The 24880-nt window shown below is 37.4% G+C and overlaps 1 protein-coding gene across 7 annotated transcripts in view; it reads left to right on the top strand.

Annotated features, from left to right (window-relative positions):
• Window positions 1–24396, top strand: part of INPP4B (inositol polyphosphate-4-phosphatase type II B) — a 563010-nt gene extending 538614 nt beyond the window's left edge. For 6 of the 7 annotated variants that reach the window (XM_036311863.1, XM_036311861.1, XM_036311862.1 and 3 more), the window contains one exon: window positions 22197–22329. In XM_036311863.1, the coding sequence (XP_036167756.1) occupies window positions 22197–22329 (133 nt within the window). Of the gene's footprint in view, window positions 1–22196 lie in introns of all 7 variants that reach the window. The other variant, XM_036311860.1, reaches the window with a different exon arrangement.
• Window positions 24397–24880: the final 484 nt, after the last annotated feature.

Genomic DNA, 24880 nt, shown 5'->3' with positions numbered 1-24880 from the left:
GCCTCAAGGGAATGAGAGAATGGTTGCTGGAGGCTATGTCACTGGTAAGAATCAACACAAGAAATACCTAAACTTGGGTTCTTATTGTAACATTCTTGCTCTCTGGTAGAGAGGTTGGCCATTAGTAACTCACTGTCCTTCCACCATTTTCTAGGTCTAGGTTGTCACTTCCATGATTTCTTAGAGAGAACTTGAGGAACTCATATAAATTCTGAATTAAACACTCAAAGCGTATCTAAAGCATTTTTTGATAAGCTTGACCATGACTACGGTACAATTTTAACTTTCTTTATGTAAAGATGTGTGGCCTGCCAATGAGACAAAGAACAGGAGACAGAATCTCTCCTATTTCCTAACAAAATACCAGCACTGACACCAACATCAGTAGCATCCAGCGGCACACGGCTGTCCTTTCTGTTAATAACACAGAATGTCAGCATCCACACAGTGTCTGCCTTAGATTAAGCATTGCCTTTTCTCACCAGATTCCCTCCGAATATCTCAATGCATAATATTAGAATATGAATAGTAATATTAGAGTGAACAAAATATAACTGTACATTTCAACAAATAGTTATGAAGTGAGTACCTGAGAAACCATCCAAGTACAAGACACTGTGTGCTACCAGCTCCCAAAGCCTCCCACACCTTTATAGACTAAAGTCTTAGGAAAATTCCATCAAAAAGAAGCTGGACTTTTGTTGACCCAGCACCACACATTCATCAATACCTCATGGAATCCCATTTGGGAAAGTGTGTCTTATAGGAAACTAGATAATTTTAGCATGGAAAATTTTGGCCAGTAGATAAAATAAAGGTGGTATGTTCTAAAGAAGGTTTTAATGAAAGTATTCAATGTATTTTTAACTAGAATTTTTCAGAGAAGTAATGGTATTTTATGACTATATGCCTGCTTATGAAGTAGTGGAGGAAAGAGAAAGAAACCCATGTATTTGTTTTAATTTATACCTTGTGCAATTGCTCTAGTATATAAACTATTATCAGAAGAACATGGGTTATGCTTAAGTGCACGTAGCAATCTCTGGAAAAATAAATTTTAGCTAATAGCTAGAGAATAAATAATCTAGTTTAATAATGAAAAAGCAACATCATTTCTCTTTAGAAATTATTAAGCATTTTAATAATTCAGGCTGCATCAACCTCCCTAATTATCATTATCTCAGTTATAAGAAATTAAATACTTATATTTATTCATAGTGTAAATATTTGAAGAAAAATTCCAATATATCATAATAATTTTTGATTAAGAGTATTACAGCAAAACATTATCAAAGTTAAATGATTATTTCAGGTAGACTAAGATAAATTATAAGGTTCAGTGACTGAGTTCTTTTATTATACATATTATTAAATTAGACATGGAATAGAAATATAAGAGAAATAAATTCCATAATGTGTAATTATAAAAGCAAGCAAGCAGTATTCTATAAGTTAAACACCTTTTGGTTAAAAAGAATCAAACTTTGTTCTACTGCCCATAAAATTTGGATTTGTAAAGTATAGAGGGAGTAATGTAATATGCATTTCATATATATAAATTATAAGAACAAAGTATTATTAGAAATAACCAAATATATTTTTTTGAAATTATTATTGTTGACTATGACTTTTATAGAGATAATTCTATGTTACATTGTATGTTTTTCAAAATTAATTAGTCATTGGTACAGAAATCTTGTAGATTATTTCATTGTCATTTATTCAATAAATAAATGTAATGACATTTGTAATGACACTAATAATTATAGTAACCACTTACTGAGTACTTAATATAGGGCTGGGATGCTAAACATACTATATGGTGCATGCTTGTTTCTGTGTATTTAACTTTCCTATCAACCTATGTGTAACAATACTATTATCATCCCCATTTTAAAAATAACAAAAGTGATTATTTAGCAAAATGATGTAGCTTGCCCAAGTAGCACAGGTAGCAAGAGGCAAAGCCACATTCAAATCTAGGATTGCCTGACTCTCTAGTACATAGACGCTGTGTTCTATAAGATAGATACAGGCTCTCTTTATATGATTCATGATGTGATCTAGTTGGAGTTTTTTTTAAAAAAAAATCCCTACTAATTTATAGAATTATAGGAAACTATAGGTTAATAATTCATATTTTGGTATTTAACTGGCTGTTGACTTTTTATTAATTTTTCTTCAGTAGCAAGTATTTTAAGATAATATGAATGACAGCTAATTTTTTTTGTACTAAATTGAAATCCATTAGGATACAATTCCCTGAAACAAAAGGATAAGCACCCTGATCTATTTTAGCTTCATATATTTATATAAGAATGTCTTAGAGTACTATTAGATTAACTTCGGAAGCTTCTTTATACAAAGTCGGTTCTTTGTGATGCCCTAACAAACTTCTTGGCAGCTGATTTTCAATGAATTATTTATATTTTTTGAGAAAAGGGAAGGAAAGTAAATATTGGAGCCATGAAGTTTTGGAGCTCAACAACACCACCTGACTAAAAGTCTAAAACCAACTCCTTACATCCATGGATGCAACCCTTGGACCATTTGTTAATTAATTTGTGGTTTGGGATAGTTAGAGATGGCATCTAGATTGTCTTTAATATTTCTTAATACTTTTTCTTTTAATGTATCTTGAAAGTTGCCATTTATTAATCTGGCCAGAAAATAAATTCCTGCCTATTGCTATATTCACCTTTCTGGAAAGAAATATATATTTAAAGTTCACTACATAACTACAAGCACATATTTTAGCCAAGTGCAGCTATTAGTACTAAGTAATGAGTATCAATCAAAGCCTGTATGGTTAGTTTTATTACTTGTATTTCTTCATTCTATGGTCTTTCTCTATAATTGGCCATACAAGGTGTATACTTCTTGATGTGGTCTCAACTGCTGCTGTTACATTTTAATCCATATTTTCTTCCTATCCCTTTGCCATTTGATTTCCAGTACACCAGTCCACTTAAACTGTTAAGTTGCACATGACTAATAACTACCTCTTTGTCAAAGCCAGGATGTAAAAAGCAATATTATTTGTATAGATGACTGTTTCTCAAACTTAAGTCATGTGATGACTTCTTTAAGAGAAATAATCATTGCATACCTTCCTTTCTGACATAAACTATTTTTAGTATGATGCTACTTATATATGCCCAAACATAAACCAGGCATAAACTTCTATGCCTCTAGCTCTTATCTATATACAGTGGGGCCTTGACTTACGAGTGTCCCAACTAACAAGATTTTTGAGATACTAGCTGTCTCTTGGCCGATTTTTTGCATTGAGTTGACAGAGTAATTTGAGTTAACAAGCTCCTTAACAAGCTCGGTCTCCGAACGAATTAAACTCGTAAGTCAAGGCCCCACTGTCTATATAAAAGGCTAATACGTTGCATCCAACCATTCGACTGGTAGCTATGAGGCACACTGACCACCAGGGGGCAGACACTCAACTTACAGGCATGGAAACATGGAACAGACTGATGAATCTCAGAGGGAAGGGGGGAGGGATTGTGCTCTCTCTTGCAATCCAGGACCCCTGGAGGAATGTCAGACTGCCAGTTTCAGCCTGAGCCCCACAGGCCAGGCCGAGGGACCCCACCAGTGCATGAATCTGTGCACCAGGCCTCTAGTAAAACTATAAAGCCAAACCCTATGTACAAATGACATAGAACAAAACCAACAAAATTTGAGTTATTTACCGTGACATGATATTGTTTTGCTGATGTGACAACAGTTCAGTTTGCCTGTATTGTGTTTTCTGTGCTATATGATCCAATTTTCCCATCATTTTTGTTTAATGAGCATAAAAACTTTTGGGTCCAATCCCTTAGCTGCAAAGCTTCCTGAGTGCACTAAGCCAACTTCTGTTGTTCTCTCACTGCCCACAATGATGGCATCTAAAAGTTGGGGCCAATATGATCATAAATAATCATGCAGGTCTCAATTACTTGTCTGTAGACTGAAATTCTGCCTTTTCTTCCCCTTGATTTTGACAATTTGTCTTTGCCATCCTTGGTATTTTCTTCACACATTGATTACTTCAATATTCTCCCCACTGCCTTTGCTGTTTCTAATCTCTCTATTTCAACCTACCCTGTATAGTATTTTCAAACTAATTTTTCTAAAACTCAGTATATCACATGGAATTCAATGATCGTATAATGTCATTTCATCGCCTCCTCACCTCTTTGTCCCACCATGCATTCTCTGTTTTAATCTCCCCCTCATCTCTTCACCACTCTGTCACATAAATACACACCTATAAAACAAACACCGCAAATCCATGCCTCTGTCTTATTTCTTTTTATTTCCATTATTATATTATACCCTTTTAACATTCCACCTAAATCCTGCTGGGGCAATAAGCATAAATTGGGGTGTGTGGAAACTCTAAGCCTAAACCCACACTGAGAACTCCTTAGATTCATTTTACTTATGGTGATGCTACATGTTTTTCTCTAAGTGTCCTGAGTATGTTGAGCTGTCCTATATGTACGTGTGCAGATACTGCATCTACATAGTTTCTTGCACAATGCAGAACGTAGAAAATGAACGTATAACACCGAGGTTAAGAGCACAGACTTAGGATTCAGAAGGAAGCAGATTCAAGTTGTATCTCTATCTCTTATTACCTAAGTTTGGAGATTCAACCTAATATCTCTGAGCTTTCCCATTTGCAAAGTGGATCCTTGTACCTACCTCCCAGTTATGGTATGAAAATTAAAGATCGTGAGGGTGAAGTGATCAGCAATTGTGAGATCAACTAATCACCAGGATTTGGACACTTGATATATTTGCCAGTATTTTGCAATTGCAGATAATGCTGTAATGACTGGCTTTCTGAATTTTTTATTGTTGGAGGTGTATGTATGTTCAGGTATATTCTCAGATATCTGATTGCTAGATGAAATAATGAAAGCAAATGGAGTTTATAATGTATGTGCATATTCTCCACTGGGTGGTGCCTTGCAATTTCCACTATCAATATACAAGAGCGATTCAAACAAATCGTACCAGTAGTGGTAACTGTTATCATGAACTTGCCGTGAGCCTGATTGATGCTTTATGAATGTCATATGAACTCATCCATTATTTTTTTTTCTTCCTGGAATTATCTGTGGTTTATAAGTGGAGCAGCAGCAGCCACAGTGGAAGGTTCAGAAAGGCCAATTTCACAACCTAATTGTCTAGGAAAAAAAAGAACCAACGCCATAGGAAACAGAGAGATCATAATGAGTCATATGTGTGTGGTCTCCAGCTCACTCCCTCCTAAGTCTCCAGGAGCATTTTCCCACAAGAATTATCCTCATGGTGTATAATGAGAGGATACAGGATGCTGAGGAGTGAGGAAGTGATTCCTTCCTCTCTGTTAGGGATGGGGCTGAGGGAGATTGTTTCATTGTGTGGGAGCAGAAGAATATCATTAATCTAATTGTTCTGCACACAGTCCCAGCTCTACACTGCTGGGCTACTAATGAGATCCTGGTCCTCCTCCGAGGCCTCAGCTTTCTCATCTGAAAAATGAAGGAGTTGGCCCTGGTGATCTCTAGGGGTTCCCTTCTAGCTCCAACCATCTGAATTGAAGAAAAGCTTTAAGCAATTTAAAAGTAGCCAAAATGAAAGAAAAGTAAGACCAGTGTCTTTATGTAGCACTAAAGAGTCGATTGGACAGAATGTGACTTCTGACTGATGTGCAACAAAGCTCAAACCAAATGGATAGAAAAAGAAATGGTGGCACCCTTAGAATTCTCTTGGTTCTAGTAGGATGAAACTACTGACACATTTTTTTTTTTAATCAAAAAAGTGAACTCCAAGCAAGTACCAAAATTGGCTCTGAGTAACATTTCATATTTACTTTGATAGCCATCTGTTTGGCAAACAATGCAGCCATTTCAAGAATTATTGCAGAAAGTTGTTGCAAGTGTCAGAAATGATGGCTCTGTTAGACTCAGTCTGGTTATCTGCATCGGTGTAATTACAAAAGGGGACAGAGAGGACAGAATGAATTTAACATAAAATACTCTTTCCTCTTACAATTTATAATATCTACATCTGTCTTTAATTCTTAAATTTTCTCCAAGTTGTCAATTCACTCTCATTCCTCACCTTTCATATATGATCTCTCATTCATTGCTGTTTTCTGTTGCTTTATTCCAGACCTTTATTACTTCCCACCTGGCCCACTGCTGTAGCCTCTTAATAGTTCTCTTCTCTGGTACATTACCTTGCAATCTACTTTCTTCATTCCTCCCAAGGTGTTTTTTTCCTAAAGTTCAACAGTGATCCTGCCACTTTCCACCACGTGGAGAGTAATGCTAAAATTCTTTAGCTTAAAATTTGGGGGCCTCTGTCATTTCAGGATCAATCAATTTTTCCTATGTCATTGTCCCTCTTCTTTCCTATCACTCTTAGACTATAGTCAAATTGGACTATTCAAGACACAAAGTAGCTAAAAATATTTCTTGAATAAATAAGTAAATAAATAATCCTGTTTGATTTTTTAACCTAGTATTTTCCCAACTTACTTCATCACAGATATCTTGGGAATTATTATTTTCAGGGAGTTGTAGTTTATATCCTTAGAGGGGCTGAGAGGTATAGTGTGAAAAGGAAAATTAGTCAAGATCCATAGTCAATTGACATATAACTTATATTAAGACAGTACCAATTTTTACAAAGGAAAGAAAATACTCAGCATTAAACAGAAAAATAAGAGGAAGTATCTATCTCGTCAGAAGAAAACAGCTGGGCATCTTATAAGATCATTGATTCACCCCCAAGTAGTTACTTCTGGGAAGCCAGTTGTAAAGCGTTCCCAGTGACTATGATCAGGAATAGTATGTTGGACACAAAATCTAGTGTCAGATAATTAAGGCCATTAGCTGTATTAGAAACTTAAAAGGAAGCAAAAAAAAAAAATCAATTCTAGCATAGTCATTTGTGTTGATAAAGTGCTTCTAATTAGTAATATTTATGTTAATATGATCATTGGAAGGCTTCAATCCAAACTATGAAAAAGGAATCCGTTCAGGAGAAATATATACTATTTTGAAATCTGTATTAAATGTAAAGTATAAACTCTTGGGCTTCAAACTTATATGCAAAGATGCTACTCCAAACTCACTAGCAGCAACATAGATGTCCTAATTTATTGTGACATTAGTGGTTAGGTGATCAGAAGTTCAATCTTGGCTTTATTTTCTTATTGAACCACTGAGGATATATTGCAAAAAGTTATTATTGTGTCACAAAATGCAAAGAGATTAAACTTCTCCTTAGTTTACTTTCCTACATTCCTACATCCCAGCAGCTAAACTCCTTTATCTTTAGTTCAATGTTCAGATGTGTCAGGGGATGCTTTGAGGTTAGTGGATTCCCACTTCGTAAGGACTTTTTGACAAACAGTAAAAGCTCCCTGTTTTTGTAGCTAGTCTTCAATCCATAAACAAATTTTCCCCCTGAAAAAGGTTAAGAATGCCAACCAACCCATATTCTTGAATTTCTCCCATTTCTTCTGTCCTCTGTGCCTCCAAGCAAGCTTACCTTACTATCCTAAAACAGTTTCATCAATCCTGCTGAATCTTTGAGGCTCTGTGCTGTCTTTCTTCTTCCCTTCCTGGTCCAGTCTCTGGGCATAGTAATTAAAATAGAATAGGATTCTGCCTCCCAGGCATCATCACTCATTTATCAGTTGATTGTAAACTAATTTCTGTTTCCAAAATTCTCCTGAAAGTCAGAGGCTGCAAGTCACCTAATCAAATCCAGTGACATTTATTTACTTTGCAGCCTCCTTACTGCTACTGCAGCATTTGTCACTTTAATTAACACCTTCTCTCTTTGAATCTGTGACTGTTTGCTATCATTGTCTATGTCCGCTTCCTTCCTCACTGGCCTTACCAATGCGGTATTCCCTAGTTTGCCCTCCCCCTCATCTCTGCTCATCATATTCTCTCTGCATGGATGACTTCATCTGATTAGCCCACATTTTATAGGAAACTTACAAATTTAGAGTATAGAATTGTGGTATAGAGTCTGTCTAGACCAGCCATGGGCAAACTACAGCCTGCGGGCCAGATCCGGCCAGTTTGAAATGAATAAAACTAAAAAAAAAAAAGACCGTACCCTTTTATGTAATGATGTTTACTTTGAATTTATATTAGTTCACACATACACTCCATCCATGCTTTTGTTCCGGCCCTCCGGTCCAGTTCAAGAACCCATTGTGGCCCTCAAGTCAAAAAGTTTGCCCACCCCTGGTCTAGACCTATCTTTTATTATGCATCTCTAACTAAAGTCTTGCAGCAGACATAGCATACGTAAATAGGATGCATTTCCCCTAAAACCTGAACATCATTTTTTACTGTTTTATCTCCCTGATCTTCTCCTATCTAAACTCTTAACATATACTCTATTTTTCAGAGTACTTCTGCTTTAAAATCTGTAACTTCCTCACCCTCCCCTTCACTCCAAGTTCAATCCTTCATCGCTTTCCCCCCTTGATTCTTATAGTAACCTCCAAATTGGTCTTTGTCTCTAGTTTATTCCATTCCTGTTGCAGTCCTGGCTCAAGCCATCCTACCTCTTGCATTTGGGTGCTGTGCTACAGCACATAGCTAATCACACTTTTGCGATAGTTTTTTGGAATAGTTTTTGTACCATCAAACATGAACATTAGCAACATAGCCCTGTCTCATTTTTAAACAATGTAGTTGAATTTCTTATTGCAAAATATATGTTCATTTTAGAAAATGTCTAATATATATAAGCAACAAAAAAGAAAGTATCCTAACATTTAATTTCCCACCTTCGTTGATTTCCTTGCTGCCCCATTATCATAACCAAAGCAGACTGGGTCATTTCCAACTGCATCTGGTACTTTCATGTTTCATCCTTTCCATGTTATTTACATCCCATCCCCTAATCCCACCCCATTTCTGGCCATTTAAATTCTATTTAGTCTTCACTGACCATCACAAAATCTGTTTTTCTAAGACACCTTTCTGGTAGCAGAGATTAGTGATAATACATGTAAAGCACTTTGAGTGACACCCTGGAGTTATTCCTCCTTGGTATATTTCATACTGTAGAGTCAGTCTGTTTCATAGTTGTGTAACTATTGTTGTTTTTAGCCATGCACTTGTATCCAAATCTAAGCTCTAATATCCACGAATGCATCTGTTTCCTAGGACTTTCAGAACCCTTTCCTTCCAGAAATAGACAACAGAAATTGTAACATCATGCTGTTTGCCTGGGATGGTGGAAGTAAAGAGAGAATTGGGAAACGGGAATGGGAAGAGATCGGAAAGTGGAGAAAAGAAAGAGTCCTTATCCTTGTTGAGCAAATGATGAATACTCTAACAGCTTCAAGGGCAAAAACTCTAAATTGCTTCATTCGGAGGGTCCTGTTGACGGAGTGGGTGGGACTGAATGTTTGAGCATATACAACACCGGGAATGCTGGTGTCTGTTGTTGAGCTGCTTCATACTCAACTCCGTCCACTTCAGACTCAGCAGCAACAACAACAAAAGGCCCAAAGCAGGATTCCATCTCTGTAAAGGTTGGCAGGATTCATCTAGCTTCCTGTGACGTCACAGAAATGGCAGTGGTGGGAGGGCACTGAAAACCTGGGGGATTGTGGAGCAAGAGGATGTAGCTGAAGTTCCTCCTTGAGGTTCAGGAGCTTTGGCTGCTGTGCAGTGGAAGACAGTTCCACCTCCTGCAGATGGAGAAGCACCACTGCTGTCTTGACAGCGTGGCTCCCTGTGGGCAGCTGGGCGCAGCTGGATTTGCATTCCATAAAAGCTCTTGGGGGAATGGTTTTAGAATGTGTCTTGGCTGCATTGCCATGTGGCTGAATGGATGTCTTAGGATTTAATGGAACTCAATAGAGGGGCAGGAGTGGTGAGGGCAGGAACACTGCTTCTCTTAGTTCCAGAGCAAGATGAAGGCGGGTCACAGTCAGGTGGTAGCTGTGGAGATGCTGCCAAGTGGTCTGACTGGCTGCTGGATGGATGTGGGGTGCAAAAATGCAAAAGAGAAGGGAAGTGTTTTTTTTTAATATGACTGTGTGAGAGTGGGCGTCCTTTCCTGTGATGAGAAGGAAGGGAAGAAAGGTGGCAGAGGCAGTGGACTCAGGTTAAGACCTGACCTTGAAACTGTATGGGAGGCCAAACTTTTCCTCGACCCTGTTAGGGTCTCCAGCTGGGCCTGAGAATTAAATCGGCCTAAGACAAGAGTAACAGGAAAAAGGCATACAGGTTTTACATGTACATGGAAAAATTCATAGGATAATGAAGACTCCAAAAGTCTCAAAAACCTAAAGGCTTTTATACTAGGCTGAACAAAGAGGCAATTATGAAAAAGGAACTAAAATATGTATGGGAAGAGGAAGGGAGCTAAAGGAAGATGAATTATTTTAACAAAGTCTGTGTGTAGAATTCTCTTGGCATTGACTCCCTGTCCCTTGTGATAAGAATGTTTCCTCTTTCCTGGTATAGGAAGGGCATCTTTTACAAGGATTTTAATCTCTTGCTCTCAGGGAGGAAAGCGGAGGTCAAAGCACCCTCTTGTATCTGCTGCCTTTCAAGTGCCTTTATCTCAAAATAACCCTTATTTCAATGTGGCATATTGTGCGGTGGCATGTTTGTCCACCCTTCACTATCTCAGAGTCTGTCTGTAAGGCATCCCAGTGAAGATGCAACGTATGTGTCTGTAATTCAGAGAAGCAGCCTCAACTAGAGAGAGAAACTTAAGATGCATCAGCATACAATGATGGGAAAGTCTCGGAACTGGTTGGAATTGCCCAGAGAAAGTATAGGTACCAGAGGAGGGTAGAGGGTGCTGTCCTAAACTTTGGGCACTTGAACATTAGAGAGAGCGAGAGGAGAAAGAGCTAGAGCTGAGCAGCTGCACTGGGGTCAAGGTACCACTGGCCGCAATAGAACTGAGACTGACAAGGGGAAGCGGGAAAGGGGTTCTTTATTGAAGGTGGTAGGTGCCTTTACATAATTTCACAATAACCCTGTTAAGTGGATGTTGACATTCTCCCCTTTAAAGGGGAAGAAGTTGAGACTTAACTGAATAATAGGTAGTTGAGCTGATTTTCCTTCCTGTTACATGAATCCAAAGTTTTAGCCTTGTTTCTGATCGAGTTTTAGCCTCGATCCCCAGGCTACTTTCAGAATAGCACAGGCTATAATCCATGGGTCCATGTGGACTTCTGTTTTTATTGGAGAGCTTAAGAGCTGGCCCTGGAGTCAGCCAGGCTCTGCCAGTTCCTTGCTTATCCAGGGAGCCCGCTGGCGATGGACGTGCCTCATCGTTCTCTGTCCTCTGTATCAAGAACAGAATCAGAAGTCTTATTTCTGCATATTAATTTCCTCTTAACTGGGGGATAAAGGATCCCAAACTCCTGAGTGTGACAGCAAGAGCACTGGGACAATGGCTGTTTATATTTTAAGTAATTTAGCGACAGATACAGAATGTTTTCCTGCCTAGTTTCCTTTCTCCTCTCTGACCGCCACTTTGAAGCAATTAAAATGAAGTCATCTGGGAGATCCTGTACAAAGAAAAGCTAATCACATTGTGTGGGAAATAGAAAAAGAGTTGCAGGTGTATTTCTATATCTATATACTTACCTTTTGGTAGAATTGGCCTATTTACCTGTCTACTAACTAGAGTGTAAGATGTAATATTTTTGGTTTTGGGTTTGATTCTTTTTGACATTTTTCTTTAAACCATTTTTAGTCCACATTTCAGCTCCCATCCAGCCGGGCTGATGGCAAGTCAGTCTAGTGTTTTGAGCTCCCCTCTTGCCACAGGCCTTATCTTGCACTGTAACTTCTAGAAGGCTTCTTATCTATATCAGTCACCGGCCACTGATGTGCCCATTTCCTATTCATTATGGTACCTTTAAGCCCCTTCATTTCATTGTATCCAAGCCAAGGGAATCTTTGGGGAAGCTGATCCGTGATTTAGGGCTGGTTTCCTGGGATGCATCTCATAGCCCTTACTCCCATCTGGTGGTCCTCCCTCATGAGGCACCACACAGAACTTCTTCATCCTTTCCTTCCTTTTCCCTCTGCCTCTCAGCCCTTAAAGATCCATCCCCCCTTAATAGATACCTCACATGTTCTTACTCATGATGTTAAAGAAGGACAAATCTATTTAGTTTCAGGCAGCTCTTGCTTTCAGCCTTGCTAAAACCATTGAGGCACATGCTTTATACTACAGCCTAAAATAAACGAGAGCAAAACACAAATTAATTTCTCAAAAATTATTTTACCACTGTCTTACCTACACTTAAATGTAGTGATCACATATTAGCCTTCCTGTATCCAGACAAAATTAACCTTAAACACTTTCTCATAAGCTTTCTTCTTCAGTTCTTGAATCATTTATGATATTTCTTTCTGGACTTTATCCAAATATTCTCCTTTCTAAAACTCAGAGATCAAAACTGGAATCCGTTCTATGATAATCATCTGAATAAAGCAATTAGGCTTTCATCTCATATGTCTCTCTCTCCTTTTTTTAAAATTTTATAAAACACATCTAGATTTGAGACCAAGACACTTTCCTATCTTTTCTGGAGTTTTTTTCCTCTTCAAAGTAAAGTGTGCTATATCTGAGAATATTACTCCTGGAGCCTTGCTTTTCCTGATAAAAAAAAAAAATATGTCCATTTTTCAGGTACTTAATAAAACTAAAAGAGTGAGATGGGAAGAAGAGGACAAAATATGATACCAAGGAGAAATTAAATTGAAACATCAAATAGGTCAGGTGTTTGGTTTTTAATTCTAAACTAAAATATGAAATAGATAAGAGTGAGCAATAACAACTTGAGAGTCCCAAAGCAATGTCAACATGCTTTGCATTCTTTGATTTTGGCACTCTTCCCCAGTTATTTCTTACTGAAATGTCACCTGTTCCATTAGTAGTAAATATATGCATCTCCAGAGTACTGCACTTATGTTGTGATAGAATCAAAGGACCACAGGAAGGTAGAGATAAGAGTAGCTTTAGAGGGCTCTTAGTCTAATCGAACAACTGGCAAGAAATCACACCTGGCTGTTTCTGAGTCGTAGCGTGAAACCTGTGATTAGAGGATCCCAAATCAGTAAAGTGAAAGGAATAAGTTTTTCCATTAGACAACCAGTGATAAAAATGTCTTATCTTCCCTTTGAGCAAGTTTTGCAACCCTTTTGAGCCTGAGGAGATACCAACACCAACCAGTTTGAGCCTTTGTAAGGAATGAATTAGACACTAGGTGTACCGGTTAATAATGGCGGATTTTGTAATAAAAGAAAGCATGATAATTTCAAGAGAAACATCAAAAGTGCTTTCTTCAAAAGTAATGTCCATCGCTAGCTACACATTTCCCCCATCTTTCAGGTAATTTGTGGATACCGTCCCAATAGAACTTTTCTTGTTTTGAGGCAAACCATTCAGACATCCAATTTTCCACTTCTTCATATGTTTTGAAATGCTGCTCAGAAAGTGCATGTGCCATCAATTGGAACAAGTGGGAATCTGAAGGAGCAAGGTCTGGTGAATACGGCGGGTGGGTTAATACTTCCCAGGCAAGATCTTTTAATGTGTCTTTAACAGGTTTTGAAGTGTGTGATGGTGTGTTATCATGAAGCAAAATTACTTCGCCGTGTCTTCTGGCCCATTCTGGTCATTTCACAATCAAAGCGTGGTTCAAATTGACTACTTGTTGTCCATAGCAATCAGTATGAACGGTTTCGCCTGGTTTTAGAAGCTCATAATACACCACACCTTTCTGATCCCACCAAACTCAGAGCATTGTCTTCTTTCTGAAGCGATTTGGCCTTGCAGTCGATGTTGATGGTTGACCTGGATCAACCCATGATTTTCTACCTTTGGGATTCTCAAAATAAATCCACTTTTCATTGCAAGTCACAATTCAATGCAAAAAAGGACTTTCTTTTGTGCTGTTGAAGCAACATTTGACTGATGACTTTTCGGTTTTCCATTTGTCTTTAGTTCAGTTGATGTGGCACCCATTTTCCTTCCTTTAAAATCTTTCCCATTGCTTGTAAGCAATCAGAAATTGTTTGCTGAGCAATGTTTAATCTTTCTGCAAATTGTTTTTGAGTTTGACATGCATCTTCATCCAATAATGCTTGTAATTGTTGGTCTTCAAACTTTTTCAGTTGACCTGGACATTTTTTGTCTTTCACATCGAAATCATCATTTTTAAAGCGTTTAAACCAGTGTTCACAAGTATCTTGAAATGGAGCATGTTCACCATAAGCTTCCCGAAGTATACGATAACTTTTTCTTCAAAATAAAGTAATGAATTAAAACTTCCCTCAAATGCTCTTTTTTTGGCATGAAATTAGACATTTTTAAGTGTAAAAATATCTATGATGTTAACACCTTCAGCAAATTTGACTTATGAAGTTTTAAAGCTTGCTGTCAATTCAACAAAACAGCATACAAATCAAATCGCACATCTATCAACATATGTGTAACTCCACCTATTGAAAAAAATCCATATTATTAGCTGATACACCTAGTAATGTCTATAAAGTATCTATCAAATCAATAGTTCAAGCCACACAGTAGGTCTCTTTCTTTACTTCAAATATTGCCTTTCAAAGTAGCCCAGACTTTAAACTACAGAACCTTTGACTATTGAAACCAACAACCATCTAACCATAATTTTCCTCTTCTGCAAGCCAATGGGATTCTTCTCATTCTCATTGTCACCAGTCTTTTTGGCTATGCCAAGTTCTCAAGTCCACTACCATCTTCCTGGTTACCATGCTCTGGTACCCTCTAGTTCACAGGAGTCCTCCCCTTAGAATTACATGTGTGCAGTGTCCTGTGGGGCGGACCCACCCTTCCTCTGAGTGCATGTTCTGCTTAATGCTGTTCTTTCTTAAATAGCCAACTTGTACAGGATTATTAGAAACATCCCGTTACCTGGACACTCAAAGCAGTGACATGGTCACATGCGTTTCAAGTAATTTCTTAATTTAGGGGACTTTTCTGTGGTTGACACAAGATATTTTGAATTAAGATTCTGTACTCCAGTTAGAATAAAGAAGGCATTTTAAATGTGTCTAGTGATCCAGTGGCCACAAAGGCCAATCTTGCTTCTCAGCTACTGGAAATTATGCCACACTTTTTATGCTTTTATGAAAATTTCCCCTGTATTTAAATAGTTGCTCAGGTTTTTTAAAGTTCTAAAAGTCTACTTTTAATATTTTAATTACAAATCAAAAATTTTTAAAGATTTGGTAGATAGTTTGTCATCTATGAGTAGTTTCAGTCATTGAATTTCATGGACCTTAGTCTAAACTGAAAACAAATGGTCCTTCTCCCTTTATCTCACCAGACTATGATATAATCAGACTGTGAACAAGGGAAACAACCTTCTCAGCATCCTTTCCTTACAGTTTGCTGTGGCAGAAGCATAGGCAAGGCCTTTTGATTTATTTTCTCATCTGAAATTACATTAAAAGGTATAATTCAACTTGAAGATTTTTTAAAGTCACTTTTAAATCTGAGAATCTATGATTCTGTGATTTCTGTACCACTCTCAAAGCTCTTATTGATACAGAGGTATATTATATGCATTTTTACACATATCTGCCAGTTTAAAAATTGACACAGTCCAGCAGTCCATGGCCTGAAAATGATACTCTATTAAGGTCAATTCAGCAGATGAATGTAGGGCCCAATAAAGCTCTGTAAGATATTAATTCTAAAATCTTGGCTCATAATTTCAAGATGGTATGTCCATAGCTTTAAACTTGGTGTAATTAAATGTGAAATGGTCTCATTTTAACATGGGAGGAAATGAGCTTTTTGGTTAAAAGAAAAAATTTTCTATTCAGTTTATATAATTAAATTGATTGGGGTGACTTGGTTAATAAGATTATATGTATTTCAGGTGCACAATTCTATAATACATCATCAGTATATTCCATTGTGTGCTCAACACCCAAAGTCTAGTATTCTTCTGTCATCATATATTTGACCACCTTTGTCCTCTTTAATCTACTTCACCCCCCTTTCCCTTCTGGTAACCACCCTTCTGTTGCCTGTATCAATGAGGTTTCTTGTTTGTTTGTTGCTTTCTGTTTCACCTATGAGTGAAATCATATGGTTCTTGCCCTTTCTCTATCTGACTTATTTTACTTAGCATGATACTCTCAAGATCCATCCACGTTGTCTCAAATGGCAGTAGTTCATCTTTTCATATGGCTGAGTAGTGTTCCATTGTCTATTCAATTTTAACTGGTAATTTTCCTTTGGGGGAGCTTGACGAGTGATAGTGGTTTAAAGAATAAAATAACAGATAACAAAACTGTTAATGAATTAACCAACATGGGGAGATAGGAGGATTCTGACTTTTGTTTGCAATGGTCAGAAAGATTTGAGAGGATACCCACAGTGGGGACTTGTGGCTCTCTAGGATATAGCAGCCATCACTGACAGAAGAGAGAGGGAATAAGCAAATATCAAGTCACGCACATTGGGTTTTATTTAAGGAAATGTCTCCTTGTGTAGGCAGTGATGTGTTTAAAAGTGAGACATGTCCTTTTCCTTGTTTCTATTTTAAGTGATTGCTTTGACAGGTCATTTGATTAAAAAAAAATCATTTTCTCTCCTGCAGATTCAGTAACTGCCCTTAAATGTCTGATTATGTCACATTTTCAGTGTAGACAACACTGTGGTTTGCTTCCATGGAGAGCCAGTCAGTGATGGCTGCAACTAGTGACATGATTGTCATGGAACCTTGCAGGGTACCACTGATGACTTATTGGTCATCATTTCCCAGTGAGGAAATTACAGATGTTACCACTTAACACATCCTTTGCAGTTTGCACTTGCAGAGTGCTTCAAAATTGTCAGGGAGGAGGGGAGATGGGAGGCTGAATAAAAAGGTAAAAGGGTTAAGCAAGAATATATATATATAACAGTGTGGTGATAGCCAGAGAGAAAGGAGGATGGAGAGTAGTCGGAGATAGGCAAAAGGGGGCGGGGGATGGGAATGGAGACTTTGCTTGGGGGAATGGGCACACCATGCAGTTTGCAGCTGGTGTTTTATTGAGTTGTACACTTGAAACCTATATCTCAATAAATTCAATAAATTAGAAAAATTCATTTGTGCCCACAAAGAAATGATCATTTGTGCTATTCTTAGCAGGAAGCAAGGAGACAGCCACAAGATCACTTGTATCCACTCTGCCTATCTACGTGTGATTATTAGAAAGAGAGATTATTTCTTCAGTACTATATTGATAGGTTGTGGTTAATATTTAACCTACATTTGTAATCAGAATCTAACATTTGCACCATGACAAATAGTTGATAGATACATAATTGGATACATACATGCATACATACATAATAGTAGGTAGGTAGATGATAGATGATAGATAGATAGATAGATAGATAGATAGATAGATAGATAGATAGATAGGTGATAGGAGTTAGTACTTCTCTCCTAACAGGGAACATTGGAGAGGAACCAAGGTTTCAACAGGTTGTTAAGATTAACTACAGATCAACTTCATCTTAAAACGGGACAGGATGGAGTGTGAGTGAGGATGATATTGGTGATAACAGTAATGACAATAACTAATATTTATCCAGGCCTTGTTTTATACCTTGTACTGTGCTTTTTTAAAGTTTATCTTTATTGTTGAAAGCATTACAGATGTTTCTCTTTTTCACCCCGTTCACCCCCTCCACCTAGCTCCCAACCCTCCCCCCCAGGCTTCACCACACTATTGCCTGGGCCATGGGTTATGCATATGTTCTTTGTTTAATCTCCTCCCACTCCCTCCCTTCCCTCTGAGATTCGTTATTCTGCTCCATGCTTTATGTTTCTGTATCTCTTTTGTTTGTCAGTTTATTTTGTTCATTAGATTCCACATATAAGTGAGATTATGTGATACCTGGCTTTCTCTGACTGGCTTATTTCAATTTGCATAATAGTCTCCAGTGCTAAGGTTTTTGAAAGTATCACCTTACTTAATTCTTTTAACAATCTCATTGTTCCTGTGCATAACGAGAAATTGTATGGGAAAAGATTAAGTATTTGCTCACGTTTTGTAGCTGTATGTGCTGGAACTGAGGGTAGAAAAAGGGCAAGCATTACTTCAGAGCCTTTCTGTTTACTTTGTGCATCTGGAAATGTGCAAGGGGACCTAAAAGTCACCTATCCAGCCTCCCTTGGCCCTTTATCCCATCTTCCCCAATGGCCAACGCATGTTTTATGACCCAACACCCTCCACAAGTCTCAATGTATGGAACAGACTTCTTGAAAAGTGTTTTTCTCTAGTTCCCAGAATTGTTCAAACATGAATTAGACCACTTATTTCCAACTATTCTTTCAACCAGACCACAGCATGGTTGACTAGGGATCTTAAACTAATTCAGATTGCTCTGTGGTATGTTTGAAATAACTATGATTATTGTTTGCCTAGATGTGGCCACTGCGGTAGCACACACACAAATTCTTTTGCAGAGGCACAATCAAGTAATATCAGTAAAAGTTACCTGCTCTGATTGGCCCTCTGCACCTCCAACACCACCCCCATGGCACGTCTGCAGTTGAACACCAGTGGGCTGCAACAGTGACTCGCAACCTCGTTTGATTACATTTCCCTACTAGCTAGAAAGGTACTAGCTACACTACCAAGGTGTGTGTATTTCTCGATTTACAAATTATTAAATAATTATAAGCACTATTGAAAGCTTACTACATGTCAGGCTCTATTCTAAGAAGTGTGTAAGTGTGACTTACAACACTTCATAGCAGTTCTGTGAAGTAGGTATTGTTATTATTAACACTATTGAAAGATGAGGAAATGGAGACATTAAATGTTTAAAAATTTGCCCTACTTAAAAAATGTAACTAGCAGGTGACTGGTTCAAGCTTGAAGCCAGGTGGTCTCATAGACTATGGATATCATAGCCGCCTCTATGTGTGTTACTCTACTAATACATTATATTCTTTATGAGATAAATGAAAACTAGAAGTTGTAAAAGAATGAGATACACATTGGTAATAATTTACTGAACAAATGAATGAAATATTTCTCTGGGATGAACAATGTAGGGATTCCAAGCCCCCGGGCAAGCCCACAGAAAAAATAATATTGGACAAGGAAGCTTTTCTTAGTCACATTCGAAGGTAAACATACCTTAAAATCTACTGCAGGTTTCCTACCTAATGAGGAGCGGGAAGTTCAACAAGTAACCAAGGGCTTTGTACCATTGACAATAGAAATTATGCAAGTCCAAAATAACCCTCCCTTTTGCTCCATAAATCATTTGTCTTCCAGATAAGCTTCCACTTTACCTGGTCACTGGCTTCAGGGTCCTTAAATCTTACCAAACAGTGGGAAACACTAGAGCACACACTGGGTGATTGACTTGGTGTGTTAAACTACGGTTTGAAGATGATCACTACTGACTGTTTATCCAAGTGTGGTCATTAAGGTGGTCGACACCTGCTCAGAAATATCTGTGTAGGGGGTTTGCAGGGGCTGCACCTGATTGAAAGGGAGCACTGGCAGCTCTGGGGCTTGTTGAGAACTTAGCTTTGGGTGCACTTTCCATAAGACTGACCCACCACTCATTTTCTGCCTCCAAACATGGAGGAGCTGATGGAGATCAAACAACGCCTTGACAACTGAGCATGATTGAAATTCTGAATACTCTGAGTACTGATGAAATACACCATAGAGACGAATTTTAATTTTCAACATATATCAGTATGGCATATTTTTTTTTTTTAGAGAGAGAGTGGAAGGGAAGGAAGCAGACAGGGGCCAGGGTCAGGGATGGGAATTGAATCTGCAACCCAGGTACACACCCTTGACCGGGAATCAAACCCACAACCCTTTGGTGCCCATGCTTATACTCCAACCACTGCACTACACCGGCTAGGACAGTATGGCATATTTTTTATTTGCCATAATTGTAGCTGCTTTTAAGCCAATTATAAGTACCCATTGTTACTTACACAGAAAATACACAACCTGGAAATGTAGAATCTTTTATTGTTTAAGGTGTCACTCTGCAAAGATGGATCTCTTTTAAGCTCCGGAGTCCATAGGAGATAGATATTTAAGTAAGATGAGCAGGAGACAATGTAATTTACGAGCTGAAGGAGTAAGAAGGACACTGAGTCAGGTTTTGTTAAACTAATCTCATGGCTGCGGAGGATGGCATGTCAGATATTTCTTTCATTTTAAATACCAACCCATTTCTATAAATCATTTTTCTAATGTAATACATTATACAGGTACGAGACCAGTAGAGAGTGAGCCTAAATGTGTCAGACACATTCTTTTGCTTCACTACATACCGTTTCTCTTTCATTTGCCAAAGATGTATTTATCCGATTATTTTTATGGGCTGATCCACGTTTTAGTTTTATTCATGGAGTTTTGTTTATTGCTGCTATTATACTTATTTGCTTCTTTCTTGCACATTCAGATTCAAACCATATGAAATATCATCCGAGTGTCTCTCCCTTCTCTCTTGCACCAAAAGAAAAAGGAATCTCCTTTTGTAACAACATTTGTCAATGAGAAATACATTCGTCAGTGAGAAAAAAATACACATGGTGTATTTAGGGCTATTTAGCATAAAACTTCCATCTGAAGCAGCTTTATTGTATAAGATAATATGCTCTACTTCAGGATGTTTAAGGTTGAGTTTCTTTACTGTGTGAATGCTCTTCTATTTTCTTTCCTCCCCCTACACCCCCACCCTGTTTAACAGCAGACAAACCCAGGGAGCCCTGAATGAATCCGATGATCCTGAAACAGGCTGTCTATCTGATAACAAGCCAACTTCTCGACACTTCTATCCTGTCGCCTTGCTGCTTGTCAGCTCACACCTGCTAGTCGTGTGGCTTATTTTAAGTCTTGCATTACTATTAGCCAAATACCAATAAGTTTTACTGTTGTATTCCTTTCTTTTCTACAAATGATAATGGACTTTAAATTATGGGGACAATGCTGTAATATTTCTACATTTTAAGATCCAGAGAATTTAAAACAGATGTTTGAATTGTGTTTTCTTTGTTTTTTCCTAAAATCTAAAGAAGAAGTACTATGCATTAAGTGAATTGTTTTGTTCTTTTGTTCATGGAGAAGTGTTTCCCCCTGTTCACTAGCTCAAGAAGAATTTTAAAATTACTATCTTTGGAATAAGACACAGAACAGAATCCTGAAAGCTTGAAGGTCTACACTTCCTGTTCCTCTTCCCGTTAAATTTATCAGAGAAATTAAGACTGAGTTTGCACAACACACTGAGACTCTGAGACAAGGCCTAGACATGTGGGAGGTTCCGGACTTGATTTCCACTGTGCTAAAATCGTTGCCATCAGCTGGCAGAGCCTTCTGTTTGATTTCTTAACCTGTTTGTTTTGTCATTTCTTTGCTGCAATTAACCCCCTTCTGTCAAGTAACTCTATGAAGAATATGGCTGTTTCTGTTTTGTAATTAAATTAACCTGTTTGTAACTATGGTTTAAGTTGATGTGGTTTGGACAGTACTTTTCTATTCTTTTTAACGAGGTCTTGTCTCTGTCTTGATGCCCCGTTTCCGCACCTGTGACTTTGTACTGTCTGTGCATAGCACTTCTCCTCTATAAAGTGGAGACTCAGACCAGGCTGTTCCAGAAGCCATTTTTCTCGTCGTTGCACAGTTAAAATAATGAAGTAAAATAGAGATTGAACTTTCCTTTAAAAATCTATAGGGCCAGACTTAATCAATTAAATGCCTTATTCCTAGAACCTGTATCCTTAGGGCTACATATAGATTTTAATGTGTTTTAAAGAAATTAATTTGTGGAAGAGTTATTAAAAAGGCAGATATATTTATGAGATTAAAGTGAAGCTGTATTGTGGAGCAAATTATATTTAAAGAGTTTATTAAACCTTAAATACCTGTTAAGAGCAAAGAGACTTTAATCATCTCTTTTCCGAGGGCAATAATGGTATTGGGCCTGGCCTAGGATTTAATTTTGTAAGATGTATCATCATTTGTGAAAAACAAACAAAAAACAAATGTAGAGTTGAATCTTTGTTATTTTTACTCGGACTGTTGCTGCAACTCTGCATTGAACAAATAAAGCATATTTATTTATTCTGTTTCATGAAGTTGTACTTTTTCCCCTTTTACCAGAGAAGGATGCCGCATAGAGAATGTACTGAAGAATATCAAATGCAGAAAGTATGCTTTCAACATGCTACAGCTGATGGCTTTCCCCAAGTACTACAGACCTCCAGAGGGGACTTATGGAAAAGCTGACACCTAAGTTTTCCAACATGTAAATAAACAGGAACACAAATACGCTTCAGTTGGATACTCTCTACTTTTTCATTTTTCTTTTTTTGTCATGAATTTGTGGAGGGCGATCATCAGGGATGTTTGCCCAAATCTAGGAATTACTTGAATTACGGTTATCAGCATATTACTCTGAAAGATTCATTTTTTAAAAATCTTACATAATATTGTCCTTTCCAGTTCTAAGTTTCTATGTGTTGACTCTTGCTGATTGAAATCAGCTCGGAACATGTAACTTTCATTCATGGGGTATTTAATGAAAGACATTCTGAGGTAACAGGTGCCATGGGGGACTAGCAGTGACTCAGAGAGCAGTGCTGTCCCTCCACAATGAAGCTAGGAGAGTGTGACAGGGAGAGGGACTTTGTGAAATGTCCCAGATTTCCTCACACATACTCTTAGAGCCCATTTTGGAGGTTTAAAACATATTTTTCTAGTGAAAATGTGCTTCAGCACCAATTTTTAAGTTTATAATTTTAGCGTTTGCGAAAAGCAGGAAAAAATAGTGGCACGTTACTGTGCCCAGATTCTAATAAATACAGCTCAACTGAAACCCAAACTGTTAATTTAACTCTGGCATGATGCTAAGTCACCACAGATGTTTTAGGTGTTTGATTTCCAAATAGGATGATGTATCAGTTGTTAAGTTTCATATTCAGGGCGCCCTGGGTAATCTTGTAGGAAATCTATTAACTTATATCACAGATTTAAGAAACTGATCTGAGACAAGCTTTAATCAGCAATTACCAAGGGAAGCAAACTTTTTGAACTCAAGTTGTCCTTAAGAGCTGGAGGCTTTACAAATTATGCATTACTGAAGAGAATGATTTGCTCAGAATGGTGTCACTGATTGAATATTTTAGTGTGAATTCACATTCATTTAGCCGCCCGTAATCTTCAAAGTCTATGCTTCTTCACCCCCCGCCCTGCCCCATATTTATTTTTCATTGCTATATAAAGAAAGCTCCAACATATAACTTTTTTCTTTTTGGCGGTTTTAAGTCAGAACTTTCCAAGCAGATACTCCCTTTAGCAAAAACTGTCTTTCAGAACAGGAAAATAAAATTAATGTTTTAGATTTTGCAAACCAATTAGGTACAGAGTTAAGATATGGAACTTTGGATTTTATTTCTAGCCAAGTAAGAGAAAGCCTAAAGCATTTCTGATGTCAAAGAAGCAAATCATCTGGCTGCTATAACAAGGAAGTAGGAAAACATTGTAAGGTAATAATAATCCCCCAAAAACACATGCAATAAGTTCTCCTGAGCTTGAACTTTTATAGATTACATGAATATTTAGAATTTTAAATTAAAAACAGAAATAAGACTCACAATTAAATAGAGTACCCAGAGAAAATGAATATTAAGGGAGAGAAGACCTAATTCAAGTGATGTTGCCTGATAAACCGTATATATGTAAGTAAACAGACTTATTTAAGATGTTGCATTTTCACACTCATAGTATGAATACATTCACAATTTTCTTAAAACCATCTAAATTATTCCAAAGGACCCAATCCAACAGTCTATCTTTAATGATGACTCGGTGCAGTACTATTAAGTAGCAAGCAATATTGACCCAACTATTGGCAAGATTGCTATATTATCTATATAGTTCTGTGATGCTTTTATATCACTTTCAATTTTTAAAAACATTTCACGTCAAAGAACTTTCAAACTTTTAAAAGGCACACCCCATGTGTCTATAATTATGTAAGACACCCATGTCACTGCACACGTTCAATCCTTTGCACACATATACTTCTCATGTGAATATTTCATTATTTTATTTAATCTAACATCTAATTTTCAGATTCTTGTGGTACTTATGTGAAAAGTTGGCATGTGTTTTCTTATGTTAAGTATATATTCTAGATGAACCAACAATGTGTATTGCTAGGAAATGAGGCAAAAATAGGTTAGATTATTTTATATTTGCATTTGGAGAAGTATTATTTTGTTTTATTGTTCTGTGGAAACCATATTCATTGTACACTGTGTGTATTTTTTGTTTAAATAAATGTGATTTTTATTTTTTATGTTTCTGTCTTTTTCTCCCTATTATACATTTTTTTTCTCATTTTCATCAAATAGCAATGTCCAAAAATTAATGAAAGTATTAGAAGAGTAGACTACAATATTTCAAAGAGAATAGATAGTTTTATGCTGGACCACAATTACAATGTAAATTTTGCATTGCTACAAGGTTAATCTCATAGACACTAGCAGAATGCACCTTTCAGGGTTGCTATTCTGTGGGAGCAAGATTAGTCACAATTTCTAAAAAGTTCCAAGGACCAGATGCCAATGCTTCAACACTGGGCAGGTCGCTGATCTTTGTAGTCAAGAATATATGTGGAGTCATTTTGAGCACAGGTGATAACTTTTCCATATAGCTAATTGGATCTGATTATTTATAATTCATTGTAACAGTTGGTAGTAGAAGGCAAATCCCAAGGAGTTTCAGTTAGGTCTTGTTGCAAAAGAATTAATGAAATGAGGCCCCTGCTTGCATTTAAAGGA

The sequence above is a fragment of the Myotis myotis genome, unplaced genomic scaffold (assembly GCF_014108235.1).
Source record: "Myotis myotis isolate mMyoMyo1 unplaced genomic scaffold, mMyoMyo1.p scaffold_m19_p_6, whole genome shotgun sequence".
Lineage (NCBI taxonomy): Eukaryota > Metazoa > Chordata > Mammalia > Chiroptera > Vespertilionidae > Myotis > Myotis myotis.
Note: the sequence above shows the minus strand (reverse complement) of the source record. Positions and strands in the feature narration are given on the sequence as shown.